We start from the raw sequence: 14883 nt of genomic DNA, 5'->3' as shown, positions 1-14883 counted from the left end.
CTGCCATGTCATTCACCAGGCTCTCCAGGGCTCCGAAGCGGGCCAGATTATCTGAGCCTGCTGTGGTTTATTGACAAAAGACAACGCCATTTATATTGCGGTGAGTCGGTCACTGTGAGAAGCACACAAGCAGACTGAGCAAACACAAACTAATATGTCTGTTCTCTTTTGTGCTTCTCCCATGAGTCACTGTCCTTGTCATATGAGAGAGCACTGCAACTGCCTGATCACATTTTCAAATCCCAGTTTAGTCACACGCTTACAGCAACAACGAAACAACCACACACAATCTCACTTCATCGCTCTCTTCGGAATTGTTGCTGCACCTCTTTTACAACACAGAAACGTGATGATCAATGCCACATTTGTTTCCATTAGGGAGAAACAATTTCTTTATGAAACACTGCAGTGAGTTAGCAGTAATATAAAGGATGCGTAGGGAAAAACACTTGCACCCAGCATCAAATGAGCCAGCAGTGACTCAGTCAGTTACATCTCTGTACAGAGCGGGCCAGCTTTTAATGGAAGCCAGCCAACCGCTGCTAAGCCTCTTTAGCTGTCTAATCTACTGCATTTATAACTAACATCCCCAAGGAAGGCCTCGAGGGGACAGCACAGGTCGTCTTCTCTTATGGGCATCCTGATCCTGTACAGGGTACACTCATGAAGCCCAGGAAGCACCAGAGAAGTAGAACATGCGGGGATTCTCTCGGTAGATCATGTAATAATGGCTCCAAAAAAAACACACAGGGTGATGGATGAATAAATATGATGCAATAACTGATGACAAAGGTTACTCAAATGTTACCAGGGAGGAAACCCTTCATGTCAGGAGCTGCTTATCCACTCGCATGAGGTCCTTATTATTAACCTTCCCAAAAACGGCTGTAGAAATATTACAAATAATTATCTTTCCTATTTCAAATTACTGTTTTTTTTCCCTCCACTATAAATAAAAACATACTCATTCACACCATTATCATTTCTGCTTCTTCCTACTTCTTTTTGAACATGTTGTAAAGAGACATGAAAATATCAAGATTATATGATGTATCATTTTGTATCTGTACACATGTTTGAAATAATTTAGACAATAACCATAACCATAAAAGTGCCACATGCACTCAAGCCACCCTTGCAAAGAACATTAAAACATGCAATTTTTTTGCTGCAAGAAACAGTAACGCCATCTGGTGGACAAACTCAATGACATTAGTCAAGCTTTAAATCTTTAACAAAAGATATATATCAGTTTATGTTATTTTCTTGTCTTTGCCATTTTAGGCTAATCTAAGGGAAACAACTTGAAATTTGAAAACATAATATAATTCCAAACTGCCAAAATTACTTCGAAAAAAACCCAAATGGCACAAAATGTCCCTAAAATAAAACATTGTGTTGAATCATTTTGATCTTATAGAGCCAAATAAAATACATTTTACTATTTACTGTTTGGCTCATTGACCAAAGTAGCACATTTCATATTCCCTTCTGTACCGCTATTGGTTACTCTTTTTTATTTGCAGGTCGAATGTAGTGACTTTTTTTAATCCATCTGATGAGGGCATTATTAAATACCAGTATCAGTGGAGGTCTGTAAAGGCAGCAGTGAGTGTGCCACATACTCACTGAGGTATCAGTTACTCATCACTAGCTAACAGTATTGCTTTTTAATGCTCTTTAAGGGTAACTTTCAAATGGTTTACAGACTCCAAAATGCTGCTTTTTAAAATCAGTTATGAGTTGAAAATGCTTTTCAAAAAATCTGTGATTTGTAATTTGTGGATCATAATTCATGACCCAAAAATGGGTCATGTACTGAGAATTGTCACGTGCCTCCACAGTGGCAGTCTAACAAAAACAATACCTTTGTCTGATTCAATAGGTTGTTGAGGCAGCAGCACACAGGTGAGAACCTTTTCCCCTGAGTCAGGATCCTCGTCTGTCTGAAAGGTGAGGAGCGGCTGTGATTGGTTTTCTGAGAGCCATAAGGCCTTCAGGCGAAGCATTGTCAGAGACAAGGGTAAGTGGGCCAGCCTGAGGACACAAGGCAACTCAATAATCACCGTTCAGCATAGACATAGTATATATATTTTTTATATTAGACAGTAGGCAAGTTCCACAATATTCACGCTTTAAATAGTATACTTTCCTTTAAAGATATTTTAACCCATTGATGGCACCAAAGGGTAAAAGATGACAGAAAGTATTCACATACCGTATAGGTAGGTATAGGGCACATAGGCATCTTAAATTGGATATTATTCAAAATCAGTTTGCCTGCTTTAACTTAATACACAACAAAAGGTACATCAAGCGATTATTTTTTCAATTATTCTGTAGAGGTTTTTTTTTTATGTCGTGGCACAACAAATTAAAAAAAAATTATTCCCCCCAAAGCACACCAAAAATATATTGTATATAAAAACTTTAAATGCAAGTTGTTTGGTGGAGCATACAAAAGTAAATTACTTGAAGAGCCTGTATTACTTCTTCCGTAATCCTGGAGAATCGGCCTCGATGTCTTTTTAAATGATTGTGCATTAGAGCTCTGCTGCAGTGAAAAATAATTTCTAATTTGCTCAACCTCAAAAGGCTTGTTTTCTACGGTGGTATCTAAGGATGATGTTCGAAACCGGTTCTCCCGATTGTTCGATAAGAAAAGAACCTATTCCATGGATTCAAATCCCTTTTTGAGAACCGGTTCCCGTTATCGAAGCCACTATACCGTATTTTCGCGACTATAGGGCGCACCGTATTAAAAGGCGCCGTGTCAGTTACGGGTGCTATTTCTGTATTTAACGCATAAATAAGGCGCAGCGTATTTTTGGGCGCAGGCATTGTTAAACATACGCTATCTTAAAACATACGCTAGCATGCATGGACACTGTTTTAAAAAGGCAGCGGGAGCAAAGCTAAGTTCGGTAGTACTTTATTGAAGTGGCCTACTCAGTGGCCTAGTGGTTAGGGTGTCCGCCCTGAGAGCGGTAGGTTGTGAGTTCAAACCCCGGCCGAGTCATACCAAAAACTATAAAAATGGGACTCATTACCTCCCTGCTTGGCACTCAGCATCAAGGGTTGGAATTGGGGGTTAAATCACCAAAAATGATTCCCGGGCGCGGCACCGCTGCTGCCCACTGCTCCCCTCACCTCCCAGGGGGTGGAACAAGGGGATGGGTCAAATGCAGAGGACAAATTTCACCACACCTAGTGTGTGTGGGACAATCATTGGTACTTTAACTTTAACTTAAGTATTTATCAATGTACTCACATTATTTTTTGCTCAATCCTCATCCACAAATCCATCAAAGTCTTCATCTTCTGTGTCCGAAATGAACAGCTGGGCAAGTTTTTCATCAAACACGCCAGATTCCCTCTCCTCATTTTCAAAGTCAGTCTCGTCGTCCATTAGCATAGCAAGCTAGCACAACAGTAAAAGCCGACTTCTCTTGCCCCGTTGTGCGTATCGATTCTCTACCGTGCTGGTCCAATTCTTCTCCACAGTGTGCTTCACCGGGATGTCGAAAGTGAGCGGCACCTCGTCCATGTTGGTGATGTGTTTGTCGGCAATTTTTTTATTTACAACGCACATAGCAGCACTATATGCTCACTGGGGGCGTGCCTTTAGCGTCCTCTCTCACCTGAAACCTTCACCCTATAACGGCCCCATGCTGTCCTCAGTCACGTCCGCTTTTCCTCCATATAAACAGTGTGCCGGCCCAGTCATATAACATCTATGGCTTTTGGAACTCAGTGCACACACAACAACCTATCTGGATTCGATAAGAGATTCGGTAAGGAATCGGCTCGATGAGAGGATTCGATAATGGGCTCGAACTCGATAATTTCTTAACGAACATCATCCCCAGTGGTATCTAAGGGTGTTTCTGATATTCTGACACCGATCATCCATAGGTGAGATCAGCCGATACGATCCCATGTATTAGTTGGAAATTTTATGATTGAGTTATGGTGAGAGTTATTGACAATATGCTCTGAAAAAGGAACCATACACTCATCTTACTTTTTTGGAAGTGAACTAGTAGTTACAGGGACAGTATTGGCCATACTAATAGTGATACAACTACATTTACCTTAAAATATTTAGGATGACTAAATGATTTAACTATACTATAATATTTAACTATAATCAGCAGAAAACACATGAATATGTTCATATAATATCAAGTAAATATTTAAACTGTCATTATTCTTTTATTTCACACAATTGTATAAACAATATAAAGTCAAAATCCACCTGTGCCCATTTTTTCAGTGAATTTTTAAACAAACAACAAAAACAGATTTCGTAAAAACAAAATCTCGATTTAGTCACTAGTATCAATCATTTACTGATAATATCCTTGTTATCAACAGCATTGATTTATGGATCAATCAACCCTCATCTGTGTACACCTGGCACACAACAGACAGCAACAGTTGGCAACTGTTGCCGTAATATTATCCTCTCTCTAGATTTGTGGTCCCCAAACTACGGCCTGCAGGCTGGATTTGGACCGCCAGCGTCTACAATCTGGTCCGTGGGACATCCACAGTAAAAGCAAATATATATACAGTTGTGTATGTATGTATGTATATGTATATATATATATATATATATATACACATTAAGGCTGAGCGATATGGACGAAAAAGTATATCTCGATATATTTTTACTTAAACTCGATAGTCGATATACTGTATATACATATATATGTTCACACTGCTGATCTTTATAGCACACTCGTTGAAACGTAAACTAAATTGACAGCACATTTACTGGTTACAACCAGGTAGTCCACTCCATTTCTCATCCATTGATTCAAGATAATGAAGCATTTTCATCAGTATAAGATATAAAAAAGAAGATAATGAATGAAGATACCTATTTCCAGAAACGTCGAGCACGTGCAGCTCTGTGGCTTGTGACAGCTCCGACGGTATCCTCGTCAGTCGGTTCTCTCGCACACAGAAGACATTCAGGCCGCTACATCCCCCAATCTGAAGTATACATAAACAATGGAATTTTGTTCAAGAAGCATCCTGGGACGCTGATTTAGTATCAGGACATGTAAATATATAAGTAAGCTGGTATCTGTATCTGTAAGCTTAGAATAGAGCAGAGATTCTCAAACTGTGGTATGTGTACCACTAGTGGTACACCAATGAAGTTAGTATATATGTACTGTATATGGAGTATCATTGTTGATTATTTTTTGTGCATTGTGTGTAATGGTGCAGTGGCCAAAATATCAAATATACTTGTTAAATAAAACCTTTAATTAATACTAATGCCTACTACGCCACTATATTTTAATGTTGTTCATTATGGTGGTACTTGGAGAGCCAAGTGTTTTCTGAGATGATACTTGGTGAAAAAACTTTGAAAACCACTGGAAAGAGTATTTAAAAACTGCTCTGATCCTACTCGGAAACAAGAGAGAAAATCTGTTGAGGGCTTTGAGCACTTTGTCCCAGAAAGGGCGATTTCACTCTGAGTCCGGTCAAACGTCAATGAGATTTGGCAGCGAGACCTAAAACTGGGAACAATTAGGTCTGGGCTTAATGAGCCATCTCAGCCGACAAGTAATCCATTAATCTGCTCAAATGCGCTGCATCGTGTTAAAAGGTTAAACACTCGTAAAATGAATCACCGATTCCAGATTTGTCCTCAATGCAAACATTCAGCAAATAAATAAGCCAAAAGACATTTTGTAATAATCCATCACATGTCCTCTGACTTGTACACATCTCAGCTGACAGCCACTCAGATGTAAAACTAATCAACAGTCAATATGATCCATACAACTACTACTATTCAAGTAGTCAGCAGAGCACGCATTAATGTTGTGGACCACGGTTACAACGTGAGCGCTGATGTGATGCAACAAGAACAATGACACTGACATCATTTTCGAGGCTAAGTGTGCCATTTTTGTTTTGCTTTGCATCATAAAGACACAGGGCCATTGTACAGTGATCCTCCACTTAAACAAGCGTCGGGGCTACCAAACGACGCCATACACAGACACAATAGAGACACTCAGATGGAGATGAACAAGGCGCAGTGATGGGCAGTAAAAGTGGGATGAAAGAGAACATGACGTACAAATGTTAGCAAGTAAACAAGTAAATCTACAATAAACACTAAGCGTTTTAAAAGCTACAAATTACATGTAAAAACATTGAACAATTTTTTAAAAATGTTACAAAAATAAAGTTGCATTCTTAAGATAAATAACTCCTACTTTAATAAAAATTGAGTTGTATTTTAACAGAGGAAATTTTCATAAACACTGTATTTGTATTAGGGATGTCCCGATACAACTTTTTCACTTCAAGACGGTACCAATGTTGGACCATTGACTGTTGGTTGATACCAATATTTATCCAATACGATATCAGCAAGAATCATAATACATACTTGTATTATTTTGTAGTGTGTAAACTTTCAAACAGATAACAATGGTAGATATGAAAAACACTTATCGTAAGGGCATAAAAGTATATCAATTTATTGTGTAGTGTGAAATGTGAAATTGTTTAATCAAGTGAAATTACTTAGATAATAATGGTAGGTATGAGAAACCTTATGAGAGATGTATGCTTTTAAGTGGTGTGGTAATTTTTGTTTTAGCGACACCTGGAGGTCACAATAATTGGAGACGTTGTATCTTTAAGTTATATGCAACAATAATTAAATAAATCATCAATCAAAGTTTACTTATATAGCCCTAAATCACAAGTGTCTCAAAGGGCTGCACAAGCCACATTGACATCCTCGGCTCAGATCCCAAATTAAGGCAAGAAAAAAACTCAACCCGTTGGGCGTAATGAGAAACCCTGGAGGGGACCGCAGATGTGGGAAGCCCCTGCAGGACTGCTTGAATCAGATCTTACTACTCAGTGGCCTAGTGGTTAGAGTGTCCGCCGTGAGATCGGTAGGTTGTGAGTTCAAACCCTGGCCGAGTCATACCAAAGACTATAAAAATGGGACCCATTACCTCCCTGCTTGGCACTCAGCATTAAGGGTTGGAATAGGGGGTTAAATCACCAAAAATGATTCCCGGGCACAGCCAGGGAACTGCTCACTGCTCTCCTCACCTCCCACGGGGTGATCAAGGGTGATGGGTCAAAATGCAGAGAATAATTTCGCCACACCTAGTTTGTGTGTGACAATCATTGGTACTTTAACTTTATATCGAACAATTTAGATGCAAGCCGATATAATCCGATACTTGTTTTTTGCTCATATCGGACCGATATTTGGGACCCCCCTAATTTTCATGGTAGAAACAGTATTACAGAAATGTAATACTGTAATAATGTAATAAGCTTGAAGCTGAGCAAATTAGTGACCACGATGATTTGCAGTGCGCTCCAATTGGTTTGGTCTCTTTTAATGGCCAATACTATGTAGTATTGATATTTGTAGTTTATTTAGTATTTCTTGAAAATGTACGGCTAAAAAAGCAAATTGTTTTTAAAAAAATTGTTTGATCCGAAATGTGGTGAAGCTGCAATATTTGAAGTGTGATGTTGTGAGGAATGACTGTAATTGTATGGGGGTAATTGTAATTTTATGAGAACTAATGTGTCTTCTAAAATGAAAAACATATTTGTTGTGGTTCTGATACATGTGTTCTACCTTTAGTTTTTCAGCCTGTCCTGCCAGCACTTTCAGACACAATAAATCGGATGAGGCATTAAAAGTGTATGTGTGCAGACTAACCTCTTTGGGTAAAGATGTTAGCAGATTTCGGTCACAGTTGAAGTTGGAGAGACATTTCAATTTGCCTACACTTCTTGGTAAACCCTAGAAAAACAAAAAATGAAATTACACGTGTTCAGTAAAACCATCCATCCATCTTCTTCCGCTTATCCGAGGTCGGGTCGCGGGGGCAGCAGCCAAAGTAGGGAAGCCCAGACTTCCCTCTCCCCAGCCACTTCGTCCAGCTCTTCTCGGGGGATCCCGAGGTGTTCCCAGGCCAGCCGGGAGACATAGTCTTCCCAACGTGTCCTGGGTCTTCCCCGTGGCCTCCTACCGGTCGGACGTGCCCTAAACACCTCCATAGGGAGGCGTTCGGGTGGCATCCTGACCAGATGCCCGAACCACCTCATCTGGCTCCTCTCGATGTGGAGGAGCAGCGGCTTTACTTTGAGCTCCTCCCAGATGGCAGAGCTTCTCACCCTATCTCTAAGGGAGAGCCCCGCCACCCGGCGGAGGAAACTCATTTCGGCCGCTTGTACCCGTGATCTTGTCCTTTCGGTCATAACCCAAAGCTCATGACCATAGGTGAGGATGGGAACGTAGATCGACCGGTAAATTGAGAGCTTTGCCTTCCGGCTCAGCTCCTTCTTCACCACAATGGATCGATACAGCGTCTGCATTACTGAAGACGCCGCACCGATCCGCCTGTCGATATTACGATCCACTCTTTCCTCACTCATGAACAAGACTCCGAGGTACTTGGACTCCTCCACTTGGGGCAAGGTCTCCTCCCCAACCCGGAGATGGCACTCCACGCTTTTCCGGGCGAGAACCATGAACTCGGGCTTGGAGGTGCTGATTCTCATCCCAGTCGCTTCACACTCGGCTGCGAACCGATCCAGTGGGAGCTGAAGATCCTGGCCAGATGAAGCCATCAGGACCACATCATCTGCAAAAAGCAGAGATCTAATCCTGCAGCCACCAAACCGGATCCCCTCAACGCCCTGACTGCACCTAGAAATTCTGTCCATAAAAGTTATGAACAGAATCAGTGACAAAGGGCAGCCTTGGCGCAGTCCAACCCTCACTGGAAACGTGTCCGACTTACTGCCGGCAATGCGGACCAAGCTCTGACACTGATCGTACAGTAAAACCAAATCTTCCAAATAGTGTTTTTTTATTGAACAAGTGTTGATGGTATGTGGGTTCCAACCTGTATCTGATTTTCTGTTAGCACAAGTTCAGTAAGACTTTCACAGTTCCCGATGCTCTCTGGCAGGTGTGAAAGCCTGTTCTGATCAGCCTTCAGTATCGACAGATTGCGTAGTTTTCCTGCCGAAAAACAAACAAGCTAGTTTGAGAAGAGAGAGGAGCATTAGTAAGTCAGGTATGTAGAAAAGAGAAGCTTACCAATACTTTCTGGTAAAGCGTCAATGAGGTTCTGAGATACCAGCAGGTCAGTGAGTGCCAACAAGCCTCCAAGCTCCATTGGAAGTCGCTCCAGTTTGTTTTCAGACACATCCAGACACAACAGGCTCTTCATGCTGCCCATCTCCTGAAGGGGACCAAAGATTTTGTGAAATCAAAGTCAATGTTTTCTGAACCAAATAATTGTGCATAGAAAATTAAGAAGAAAGAGGGCAAGCATTTTGGCTTTCACAGTTCGTGGAATTTTTGCTTGAAAGTCTGCTCCGAACAGTAGCGAGAAAGTGTGGAACATTGACGTGACTTTGGGGGAAAAAAAATATTTTCACCTGTTTTCTACACATATATCAACTATTTACTTTACAACCATCTATTTTATGAAGAATTATGATGCTTATCACTTTTTGATGACATATTGGTTAGATAAACGCAGCCCGATAGTTCAGACTGCAGTCACATCAGATACATATATTTGATGTATATCCACATACGAAAGCGGCCTGGGTCGGGTTTGAAAAAGTCCGAATTGCACGGTTCACCTTGACATAAAAAAATCCAATACAAGTCACATATGGTCAAAAAAAATTACCTGCAGTGTGAACAAGGCCAGGAGAATGTTTATGTATCAAATGCTCAAAAGGGTTACTAAATCACAAAAATTATCACCAAATCAAAGTAATTTGTAGACAAAAAAAGCTGCTAGATGAGAGTGCTGTCAAGCCACGGGGAAGATAACTACCAAAAAAAAAACAGGAACAGTGCTAAACATTGTTTCTGTCACCTCAGTGAACCTAAGTCGCTACTGGCGAAATTACTCCAATTGACGTGACACTGAAATACTCGCTGGACAAAAGTACTTGGGCATCGACAGGCCACTATATTTCTGCTTTCAATGTACTTTAATATTTTCCAGGAATTTAAGTTCCACAGTACAAGTTTTTACATGACACTTTAAGGAATAAGTGCCTTTTTTGGGCGTGTTCATTCAGTCTAGAAGCCATTTATGTCTTTTTTGTCTTTAAGGAGGAAACATTATCTAGTCCTGTCTCACCATTTTTGTTCAGGTTTCTGGATATTTGTCCAAAATTGTGGATAATATTTTCCTTAAAATTTTAAATCAAATAATTTAAGTAAGACTTTGGAGGGTCCATTGTATATAGCCTATTACATTTTAGACATAGGATTCAACAATAACCTATTTTTAAAGACTCGGGCCTTTTAAAAAATGCAAATGGAGGAAGAAAAAAGAAACAAAGGAGAAAAAAATGTCAATGACACTCAGTAAAAATAGTTTGTTGAGCTTACCGCGGGTATTTCAGCCAACTGGTTTCCATCCAACCACAATTCTTTTAAACTGACAAGACAGCCTATTGTATCTGGCTGTGTGGGGAGAAGAATGCAATGAATGAATGAGTGAGAAAATGTCAACAAAATCATCAAATTCTAGTCTCATCTTCCAGATACATAACTAATTTGAGAGTACGAATATTATTATTCAAACACAGAAACAAAAAACTGCAACAGAATAGCTATGTCACTGTAGTTTGGTTTTGGTCATTCTGCCAGTAAATCTCACATAAGATTACACCCTAAAACCCAAAAGCTGGAAGCAGATGGTCGCCCTCCCATCTGCGTGATAAGAGGAGGAAGCAGTTCTTGAGGAATTCTAATCTTCAATGATGAGAGGAAAGGAAATGGACAAAAGTTCCGCTCGACTCATTTGGAGCTAAACTGTGCACCGAGCACAGGTTTTCCAGAATGCAGGAGTAAAAACTTACCAAACTATATAATTCATTATTGCCTAAGTCGAGTTCTTCCAGTCTGTGCAGGAGGGATAACGAGCTGTGGATGGACAGAGAATAGATTGAAGAGATTTTAAGATTGTAAACAGGTTGAAGACGATGGGTGCTTTATGCTGTGTCACAAAAGTGAGCACACCCCTCACATATCTGCAAGTGTTTTATTATGAGTTATCAAAGGAAAACACTATAGAAATTAAACTCGGGTGAAACTTACAATAGTCTGTGTACAGCATGTAGAGTAGTATAAATTTACTATACAAAGAAAATGACTTAACACACGGCAATGTTAATCTTCATTGGCTGCAAGTGTATTCACCTACCTCACACTGAACATACCTAAAAGTGTCAACATTTAGTATGATTGTTATCTATATATGTATATGAATATATGTGTACTTGCATAAGTGCTATTATACATTGTATATACACGAAGCAGCTCTATGAGAACAAGTAGCTTATAATAAGGGGATAATATGCAGATTTGGCAACACTTAGCGGTGCATCAGCAAAGCAGACATGCATTTTTCCTCTACCCAAGGTAAAAGCTATAAAATAATACATTATTAAATACAACTACAGTAGTTGTATGTAGTACAGGCTATTGTAATGTTTTTTAAACAGTATTTATTAGGGATGTAACAGTATTGTAGATACGGTGGTATTGGGGTTTCAATGTCTTCACAATAATGCAATGACGTATGACGGTATCAAACAAAAACTTGGTGTGTAGTTTTTTTCTGGCGCTTTAGCATTTGCCGGGTCTGAAAATAAACTACATCGCCGAGAATACTCTGCGCAGCGCAGGGCGACAAAGGTGGAGGGCGTGGAACGCCGTAAGCAGAAAGTGAAGTGTGTTTGTAGAAGATGAGAGGAATAGTTTTTTGGCATTTTCCTGAAAAAATCATCAAAAACTATTCATAACTGTTTGGGTTATGTTGCTAACAAACAAACCCTGACTGTCATATAATTCAGTAATTATAACTAAGGTTCATTCCGTTTTTGAGATGGTCTGTTTAGTTTTTTACTGAAACAGACACTCGAATGTACATGAACATACAGAATGTGGGATTTACAATATTAACTATGAACAATAAAACACTGAATATCTAAAATACATGAACGTTGCTCCTCTACCGCAGAGCACCTCCTTGATCGACATCTTTTACAATCAAGCAAGAGAAACAAAACTGCAACAAACACGGCGATAAATAATTAAAACATCCACTTATTCGATATAATATTAATGTTCCTATGGACCGTAGTGTGTTGTTCATTTATTACTGACCAAACTTGGTCTTGCGAACAACGAGCTTACGCTCAAACATTTATTCCTCCCTCCATGAATGGATCCGAACATCTACAGCCCATGTCTTCTTCTTGCGTTTACCTGAACATCATTATCCAGCACCACCTGCTGGTCACATTGTCACAGTCATGCCACCTAGAAACCGTATATCACTTAAAAGTGCAGAATCTACCCATTGGATTAATCTCTACAGTTTGAAAACATCAAGCGGGCCACATTGAAATGTTAATTGTGTTGTGTTATGCCCAGGTAGCACAGTTAACTGCTTTTTTTTGCTGTTTTGCAATACCCGTGTCACATGACTTCAAACTTGACACCTTATTGGCTGGTATTGAGACAGGATCTATTGCTTCAGTTTTAAGTTATCGGAAGAGAGTCTTGCTTTTTTAAGCAGGGAATTTTTCAACACTGAATATTTATACTCTGAATTTTAAAACACTGAAATGTTTTTTCATTTCAATTGTCAGCATAATTTGATGTAAAAAACTTCAGTTACATAAATTCAGTGTAAAAAATAAATAAATTCGTAATTAACGTCCATGCTGGACGCAACAACACAACAAGCTGAAAAACGACACATGCAGTAATTACTTTTAGCGCGCACCGAGATATAAAGTACATAATATCCTTTTACATGCAAATGTTTAATCACTATTGCTTTATTTCATACGATAATTTGTGCATTTTAAACACAAAATCTGCTTTCCTGTGCTCGAAGAGCCTCCTCTTCAAAAGCTGACCAATCACAGCTCTGTGGTCCAAGGTGCTACCGAAGCGAGGTTAGGATTTTTGTGAGGTACTCGGAAGGCTTGCAGGAAAGTACGCAGCGGCAGGGGGCAAGACGGCGTCGCTCATGCAAGTTACGTGACGCGAGAGTATACACCAGGCTTTAGACACCTTGCTCTCCACCCTTTCACTTGAGAATCCCACACAGGTGCTCAATTGTGTTCAGGTTGGAGATGTACAGTACTTAGTCACTCCATCACCTTCCTCAAAAAGGTACTTGTCACTTTGGGGTGTGTTTGGGCTACATATCATTGAAAAACTTCCATGTGGTCCCTTTTTCTTTTTAAAGGGAGGAGTTCGAGCTATGCTTCACATGTAACAGGATATGTTAGAATTCATGTTTCTCTCAATGAGCGGCAGCTCCCCACTGCTGGAAGCACTCATGGCAGACCATGACACGACCCTTATCATGACTACAGGCAAGACACAATTACTGTATATTGCTCATTTGTGTTGTCAGTTATTTCGACAATAATGTCTGTGTGTGAAGTTATTTTCAGTGGGTAATAAAGATATTCCTCTACAAGCTGTACACAACTAATCTAAACAAGTTTAATACTGGTATTGAATGGTTGCTGAAATGTGAGATACAGTACTGTACATGCAACAGCATGAATACTTACTCGGGTAAGAATGTCAACAGATTTTCTCGGAGTTCTAGTGATACCAAATTGGAGAGGCTGCAATGACAAGGCAGGCAGAAAATTAACTGAATGTTTATAGAACACCTTCACGTTTCCACAGCACACATACACACTTGTGCTGCTCTAAGTGCTTTTCAAACAGGGAGGGCGGTTAGGATTAAAAGAGAGCCACAAACAGTCATAAAAGACCTCTTTGCCATTATGATGGAGGGAACAGGAAGCATGAAGGAGGCATGTCCGTTTTATCTGACCCAGCAGCAGCCTAAACAACCGCAGCCCTTACAGTACATCAAGGCCAAAATGTCTCTAAGGCAATTAAAACAAGAGCAAAGTACAGTGTTTATCTTTGTCAGTGTTTGTGTCAGATTTGTGCGTGAGAGTTTTATGATGGCAACATTTCACTCTGTGAATGGTGCAAAGTACATCTTCATGACTCATCAGACAACAGCTAGGTATTTTGAAGCACTTTACACAGTGTAGTATTAGGGATATGCATTTTACTATATGTACTTCTTTGACAGCATTTGAAAATAAATTAACAATACATTTATTGATTTTTAATATATATGATTTCAAATGGGATCGAATCTCTATCTGGATGTTTAACTCCAGTTTTCATGCCAATCCCAAAGCTGACATGTTATTTTTTTCTTTAGATCGCAAATTAGTTGCACTTTGTTTTGCTTCAATAACTCTAACAATCAATTCCTCATAGAATTCTTAACAATCATCTTAATAAATCCAACCATCTTTACTTTGAATCCAACAACAATGCAGTGGTTTCCCCAAAGTCAAACGCAATCCTTTCTAGAATGCTGTCTGCACTCCTTTCCAAAACTGAACAGTTGCAATGCTAAAACTTTCATTAGCTAAACAGGCAATGTTTTAAGAACTATTTCACTGTCTTACAAGTAAAAGCAAAGTTAACCACCATACCTACTCAGTGGCCTAGTGGTTAGAGTGTCCGCCCTGAGATTGGTAGGTTGTGAGTTCAAACCCCGGCCGAGTCATACCAAACACTATAAAAATGGGACCCATTACCTCCCTGCTTGGCACTCAGCAATCAAGGGTAGGATTTGGGGGTAAAATCACCAAAAATGATTCCCGGGCACGGACACCGCTGCTGCTCACTGCTCCCCTCAGCTCCCAGGAGGTGATCAAGGGTGATGGATCAAATGCAGAGAATAATTTCGCCACACCTAGTGTGTG

The 14883-nt window shown here is 39.9% G+C and overlaps 1 protein-coding gene across 2 annotated transcripts in view; it reads right to left on the bottom strand.

The window, feature by feature from the left end:
* The window catches only part of lrrc1 (leucine rich repeat containing 1), a 65622-nt gene that overhangs the window by 3635 nt on the left and 47104 nt on the right, over positions 1-14883 (bottom strand). The window contains exons 5-13 of one of the 2 annotated variants that reach the window (XM_062058265.1): positions 13654-13710; positions 10915-10978; positions 10442-10516; positions 9122-9266; positions 8925-9043; positions 7733-7816; positions 4886-5001; positions 1868-2037; positions 1-57 (exon numbers count right to left, since the gene is read on the bottom strand). The exon at positions 1-57 is cut by the window's left edge and continues 80 nt beyond it. In XM_062058265.1, the coding sequence (XP_061914249.1) occupies positions 1-57; positions 1868-2037; positions 4886-5001; positions 7733-7816; positions 8925-9043; positions 9122-9266; positions 10442-10516; positions 10915-10978; positions 13654-13710 (887 nt within the window). Of the gene's footprint in view, positions 61-1867; positions 2038-4885; positions 5002-7732; positions 7817-8924; positions 9044-9121; positions 9267-10441; positions 10517-10914; positions 10979-13653; positions 13711-14883 lie in introns of both variants that reach the window. The other variant, XM_062058264.1, reaches the window with a different exon arrangement.

The sequence above is a fragment of the Entelurus aequoreus genome, linkage group LG09 (genome assembly GCF_033978785.1).
Source record: "Entelurus aequoreus isolate RoL-2023_Sb linkage group LG09, RoL_Eaeq_v1.1, whole genome shotgun sequence".
Taxonomy (NCBI): Eukaryota; Metazoa; Chordata; class Actinopteri; order Syngnathiformes; family Syngnathidae; genus Entelurus; species Entelurus aequoreus.
This window is presented reverse-complemented; position numbering and strand designations above follow the sequence as displayed.